Source organism: Nannospalax galili, unplaced genomic scaffold (assembly GCF_000622305.1).
Source record: "Nannospalax galili isolate Female #2095 unplaced genomic scaffold, S.galili_v1.0 scaffold158, whole genome shotgun sequence".
NCBI classification, from domain to species: domain Eukaryota; kingdom Metazoa; phylum Chordata; class Mammalia; order Rodentia; family Spalacidae; genus Nannospalax; species Nannospalax galili.
The window spans coordinates 6866534-6873210 of NW_008345290.1; the positions used below are offsets into that span (position 1 = coordinate 6866534).

Genomic DNA, 6677 nt, shown 5'->3' on the forward strand with positions numbered 1-6677 from the left:
CTCCCTCCACGTTTTTTGGCGTCTGCTTGCTCCCTCGCTCGCCTAGCGCGGGTGATTTATGAACGCCGGGAAAATTGAACAAAGCCGTGCACCCGTGCTGTGGTATCGCTGCAGCTTTCCCCAGCGTGAATCAGAGCATTACCAACTGTCTGCGCATCCGTCCCACTTCATCACCAAAACCAGGATGTGACCGCAAAAAAAAAAAAAAAAAGCCAGAACTCACGTTTCCTGGACGCAGAGCTCTCCCCGGACTGGCAGCAACCCTGCGGAAAAGCCCTGGAACCTGGCGAGTGCCGGCCAGCTCGGTTCTCCCAGCCGCAGGGCTCTCGCCTGCCTTCCTGAAGGAGTTAAAAGCCTTTGGAGATAAATCTAAGGATGTCTGTATTTAAAAATCAAATAGGAAGTTGGAGTCTCACTTATGAAGAGATTCATTCCTAGAGAGGCCCTGAAGACTCAGATACATTCCTGACGATCTGCATTAATTATTTAATGAGTCAGTCACGTGATCTGATCGCAAAGATCACAATTTCAATATCTCCCCCCAACAGGCTTTACACCTTTATCGGTTGCATGCAAGGTCCTTGCTTGGCTTTTTTGTTCCCCAGGCTTCCAGAATACATTCACCTTTGCCTTCACTGGCTTTGGGCCCCAGCAGAACTAGTCATTCTGGGGTTACCAGGACTTAGGCATCATGACATCCCTCACCTGAGTCCCCCTGGTCTGCCCACCTGTCTGAATGCCAAAACTAAGGCAGTTTGATTATGTACTCTCCCAGGCAGCACACATGATGGAAGAATACATCTTTCTTTTAGGCTTCACACACCTGTGACCCTACACACCAGCATAAGCTTGTATGCATATGCCCAGTCCCCTATTCTTGTCTATTCCCATCAAAATAGAACAGTTCCTGCAGCAGAAAGATGCCTATGCACTCATGCCTATCCAAGGTGATACCAAAGGCTCTATGAAACCTACATACTCAGTCAACCAACTGCCTCAGTTTCCTTATCTGTAAATTCAGACAAATGAACCAAAATAGCTTCCAGGGCTCTTTCACCTTGAACAACCTTTCAATCTTGGCATCTTTTTCAGATTCAGAAATCAATCCTAGAGAGAATGGGCTGGTGGCTTCAAAAGAGGAGTATCATCGGTGTTCCAAGGCAGAAGTTGTAGGCTAGGTTTCATGACAGTTCAGCTGCCTCCCTGGTGCTATCAAGGAAAGAGAATATTCTGGTGGTCCTTCTGCTCCCCCCTCCTTCTCCCCCTCCCCTTTTTCCTCCTTGGCTTTGCAGACCATCCTCCTTGAGGTACAAAGCAGAGTTTTTCTTGATCTAGTGTGTAATATAGGAAAGAGGTACCAGGGAACAGAAGTTGAAAAAGGTGAGCCTGTACCTAGGGGTGCAGACATCAAAGGAGTGACAGTGCCCACCTACCTATTGTTTGTATAAAACCCACTCATTGGGATGGACAACCCCAGGTTTCCATTTGCTACAGTTATTCTTTGGGGTGTCTCTCCTTCTTGTCTAAAGGGTTGCTGATCTATGTTGGAACTACTAGAGGGAAAGAAGCAGGGGAAGAGCAGTGCAGTTTGAAAGCTTAGGGGAATAGGGGTGCCCAGGAGACAGAGGGAGAAGGGCAAGAAGTCAAAGACTAGGGCACCCTGGGATTGCTAATATAAAGACAGACACTGTGCAGTGGGCCCACCCTATACATCTAGGTAATCTTCCCATGAGCTCCATTATGGGTATTAAGTACTCTACTATGTCTGTCACAGTTGAATTCCTGCTGTAATAAAACACCGGGTATATAGTAGATTTCAGCAAAACTAGTAAAGAAAGCCTGCAAACTACCATTTTTCTTCAAGGGGGGGAGTATTAAATACTTAGTTCAAACGGTGACCATTAAAGTGTCTCCTATCCGATTTAGGTTGATTTCAGATGTTGATGAAACTTTTATCTCCAGAGCCATGCACAGCTTGGCTCTGTGACTAAAGCGGATGAGTGTGTATTGAAAGGATGGAGGAGGAGGAGGAGGAGGGAATAGGACAGCATGTGTAAGGGTCATTTTGGTAGGAGAATTATAGAGCTCACACAAAATACTGTCTTTAAAGGTCAAGGGTTTGAGGAGCTAGTAGGTTTGCTTTAAAAAAAAAAAAACAATTAATGAGATAGAAAATCTGTCCTCTCAGTGAACTCATGGTTGCCTTAGCAAAGGGCAGACAATGCACGATTTTGAAGCACAGAGTGAGATTTTCCAAGCTGTTATAGCAAGCTCCCTTACATGTTGGCTAAATAACAGACAGAACACCCACTGTGAAAAAATGATATACTCATTTCTAGCATTTTCAATAGTCTTGTTTTTTCAAAACTTACCAGTACCTTAATAATCTATTAAAAAAGGTCACTTTATCTTAAGAGCAGAAAAAGGATCTCGATCATCCATTCCTTTTCTGGATGGACAGCTGAAAGCATCCCTACCACTGCCCCCAGAATGATGCTAAGGAATATTCCCATCCCTTCTTACCCACAGAGGAGAGCAAGAAGTTACATTAAAAGATGAAAGTCTGCCATTTGAGGTTTTGCAATTTGACACTCAATTTCCAGAGTCTAGGCTTTTTTTTTTTTTTTAAGCAGACAACAAGATGCTGCATCTTTGCCTGAGAAAGCATTATTTGCAAGAAGATCCCTCTCTCCTCCAGACTCTTCCCAGAGAATGCCTTTCAGAATTGCTGTTGAATTACAAAGAAGTATTTATTGTAAGAGGTGATTAATGATTCCTGGGAAAATTGCTATTTTCGGTATGATTTAATTTTGCTTTACAAGTGTGTGGAGTAAGAGAAAGGTTAATAAGTTGCAGCAGCAGTTGCAAGCCTTCTAGAAATGCTTGGTGCCCCTTCACACCTTATAAAATGCATTTTATGCCAGGTTCTTCTGCTTTGGGAAGGCATGTGTGAATTCCTTTTCTCCTGAATCTTCTTTGCCTTTCAGACTGGTACCCATCACTTGTCTCTCAAATTTGGCTTGTCTGCAGGTAGAGAACAGATTCCCCCCCCCCCCCGCACTCAGAACAGCAGGAGTGAAGGGGGCACTGGCACTGGCTGAGCTTGTCCCACTTACAGAAAATGCTTTAATTTTCCTCTGCTATTATATAGGTAGGCCAAGAGCCCTTCTCTTTCTGTCACAATGACTACACAACCCCCCAACTGCACTTTTTCTATGCGAGATGACAGTTGTGGTACTCTGGAGCTAGTATGCATTGTGTTTCTCTGTCTGATGCCTGAGCACCAAGTTTCAGTCAGCATGCAATTACTAGGGTGGCAGAGATCCAGAGGTGAATTTTCACTTTTCAACCTTTTGGATCTAGATCTCTGGACTTGAGCAGAAACACCCCAAAGCATTTGAAGAAAACCACCCTATTTTACAATTTGACTTTTTTCTAGTAGTGAGCTCAGTCTACCTTGCTCTTGTTCAGGGTGTGTTTTGGGGTGCCATTGTGCTTTCTATTTTCTCAGGGGGTACTCTGGAGAGTGTGATGGGAAAATTCCTTTTATTCTGAAAGTTGTTTTTTTTTTTTTTTTAAAGAAGCAAACAAAACTCCCAAGCTGTGCTTAATGAAGAAAACCTTAAGACTGGTTAAAAACAAAACAAAAAGATCTCAACCCTCTGCACAAACTATTTTTTATCTCCAGGGAAACAGGCAGATTAAGTTTAAAGGTGCAACAAATGCCAAAGGGACCATTTCTTTCCAAGTGTGCTCAGAGTTCAGTGTGCAGAACAGCTGCAGAGACTCCTGGGCCTCCACACTGCCTGGTTTCACCTTTCACTGCAGGGACAGACACGTTTCCTTGCCTTACAGAGACTTGAAGCCTGAAAGTCTGGCCAAGTTTGGGAAGAAGAGGAGCCCTCCCCAGGCTCAAAGAGTCTTCCTGCCTCTTGGAACATTTCCACAGTAGGTCAAGCTTGACAAGAATCCAGATCAAGTTGAACACACACATACACACTTACACAAATTATGTGAGCACTTAAAATCCATGTGAACCGAACTCATACTGTCTACAATGTTTCTATATTGTCCTCAATCCAGAGGACTTTGGTAGTTTTTTGTTGTTGTTGTTGTTGTTGTTTTTAATGAAAAGCTCATGAAACATACAAATCTGTCTCTTAGATGTTTAATGTTTTTTTAAAATGAAGTTTATTCTTAGCACATGGCTTTTTATATAGCCATATTCCTTTGTACAGCGCTCGTGGGTCTGAATGCATTCCCCTCTTCCCCAAGATTGTGCCCCAGAATAAGACAACAACATCTCTGCAACAATATCTTAAATAAATGCAAGGAGGGGAAACTAACATGTCACACCTACCATCAAGGTCTACACATTTTGAGAATTAAATAATCTAGTGAGGTCCACAATGTCTACTCAGTAAAGCTCAGGAGAGCTGCCTTAGTGGAGGAGGGAGAGGTAAGGAGGGTAGGAAAGGGCCTGCTTTCTTCTGCTTGCCACAAAATACAAAGTACAAGTCCCCAATCAGCAAGCACCCTCCAACTGACTTCAGTTGTCTCAAAAGTATGTGATGGCAAGTGTTGGTTCCTTCACAAGTATCCAAACCTGGCAAGGCTGTTCAGGTCAGCAGGTTGTTCCACTAACAGCATCCAGGACAGTTATCCTCTTTTGGGTGGCAACCAGCACATACACACCAGGGACAATGTCTTCTTTTTGGTTATGGTTTCCACCAAGTTGGATTTTGTTTTGGTGTCTTACAGTTTACTTGGGGAAGAATAAATGGGGATAGGAGCAGGAGAGGAGAGGCCGAGGACAGGTGAGTGACAAAACCAGATCTAGGTCTCCCTTAGATTATATGGATGAGGGAATGGGTGTGGAGGCACTAGGGAGGGGGTGGGTATGGGAGTGTGGGCTGTGAGTTTGTGATTTCCCTGGCGGGCCTGCAGAGGCCGACGACGACGGGTTGGAAGAACGCATCTTGGTGTTGGGAAGTTTGTGATCTTTCTTCCACTTCATCCTCCGGTTCTGAAACCAGATCTTGACCTGGCGCTCCGACAAGCAGAGCGTGTGGGCGATCTCGATGCGGCGCCGCCGGGTCAGGTAGCGGTTAAAATGAAACTCCTTCTCCAGCTCCAAGACCTGCTGCCGGGTGTAGGCGGTTCGAGAGCGCTTGGGCTCTCCTCCGTTATAACTGGGGTTGACTGAACGCCAGAACCCCGAAGGAGAAGGCCAAGGAGGAGGGAGTGGAAGAGAGGGAAAGGAGGAAAGAGGAGATAGGGTGGGGAAGAGCAATTGGACATCATCATTATATAATAACCTGACACCAAGTTCACGCAACATACATAAAATGGCAAAGAAAATGTTTCACAGGCTATTGACAACGGGAAACACCCGAGAGCCATAAAGAATGGTGCTGGGCATTGGGGCTGAAGAAAAGCTTCAAAGACACATGGCCTGAAGCCTCTGCCAGGGCAATTAAATTTATGGGGGCTATAATTACTGCCCTAACAGTTTGGCGTCTCGTAAATCTCCGGATAAAGGGACCCTGGGTACAAAAGGGTTCTCACGTTGGGATCAGGCTGCTGGCTGGCGCGCACACCCACAGCCCACAGCAGCCCAGGCCAGATGGGGGGCTCCCCTCCCTGCTGTGGGTCTCTGCCTCCTGACCCCCGACCCGACCCCCGAGCCCTGGCCTGGCCCCAGCCTACCCTCCCGCGCCTCGCCAGCGGCGCCACGTACCGGCGCTGACATGGATCTTCTTCATCCAGGGGTACACCACGGGCTCCTTGCCCTTCAGGCCCGGCGGGCTCTTGTCCGCCAAGAGCAGCGGGCACGCAGGGGCGCTGCCCCCTGTCGGGACGCCGGGGGTGGCGGGGGCCGCGTCGCAGCGCGCTGGGGGCGCCGCGCGATGCTGCGGGGGAGGCGGGGGCTGGCGGCCGGGCTGCAGGCCGTGGCTCGCGTGCAGGCCGTGTACAGGGCCTTTGGCATGTGCCGGGGACTGATCCGGCTGCGGTGGCCGCCCGGGGCTGGCACCGCCGCTGTAGCCATAGGGGTAGGCGGCGTCTGGCCCGGGCGCGGGGTAGAGGGCGGCCGTGGGGTAGGAGGGCTCACGGGCGGCCCGCGACGCGTAGTAGGATGCGGGGGGCTCGCGGCCGGTGCCCGCATGCGGGAGCTGGGGCTGCGGCAGGTGCTGGGTGGTGGATGCCGGGGGCGGCTGGTAGCTGGGGCCCCCGCCCGGGCCGCTGTCTCCACCGCCCAGGCCGCTGTGCTGAGCGTACTCCTCGAAGGGAGGGAACTTGGGCTCGATGTAGTTGGAGTTTATCAAAAACGAGCTCATGGTCATTAATTTGTGAAGTGCAAAAATACTAATTTTTCTCGCGTTGTCGTTTTTCTGGGCTCGTCGAGGCCCCTCCCCCTCTCGCCTGGCTTCCCATCCCCCTCTTTCCTCTGCGCCCTTCCCCTCCCCCCCGCTGTCAAATGCCCACCCTCTCCCTCCTCCCGCCGACACCACCTCCAAAGTTCTCGCCGCCCCCCCCGCCCCCCCGCCCCGTGCGCGCGCGCTCGCTCCTTCCTCTGCGGCCCTGCGCGCGCCCCGCCCCGTGCCCACGTGCAACGCCCTCACCAATGGGCGCTCCGCGCGCGCGGACCCGGATCAGGAAACTCGCGGGTGGTTGAT

At 49.3% G+C, this 6677-nt stretch overlaps 2 protein-coding genes across 3 annotated transcripts in view; both read right to left on the reverse strand.

Annotated features, from left to right (window-relative positions):
• The window catches only part of Hoxa3 (homeobox A3), a 44179-nt gene that overhangs the window by 16444 nt on the left and 21058 nt on the right, over positions 1 to 6677 (reverse strand). The window contains exon 1 of one of the 2 annotated variants that reach the window (XM_017800228.2): positions 224 to 417. The exons of the other annotated variant lie outside the window; for it this stretch is intronic. The gene's annotated coding sequence lies outside the window, so the exon portion shown is untranslated. Of the gene's footprint in view, positions 1 to 223; positions 418 to 6677 lie in introns of those variants that run through there. 2 annotated transcript variants of the gene reach the window in all.
• On the reverse strand, positions 4093 to 6431 carry Hoxa4 (homeobox A4). The gene is made up of 2 exons (XM_008841503.3): positions 5741 to 6431; positions 4093 to 5202 (listed from the first exon to the last, which is right to left on the reverse strand). Exons 1-2 carry the CDS (start codon positions 6342 to 6344, stop codon positions 4853 to 4855), a joined length of 954 nt encoding a protein of 317 aa, XP_008839725.1. The 5' UTR covers positions 6345 to 6431; the 3' UTR covers positions 4093 to 4852.

Coding starts and splice junctions, on each gene's coding strand:
- Hoxa4 (XM_008841503.3), bottom strand. CDS start 6,344: ATGACCATGAGCTCGTTTTTGATAAACTCCAACTACATCGAGCCCAAG. Junction 5,203..5,740: donor GAAGATCCATGTCAGCGCCG/GTACGTGGCGCC, acceptor TCTGGCGTTCAG/TCAACCCCAGTTATAACGGA.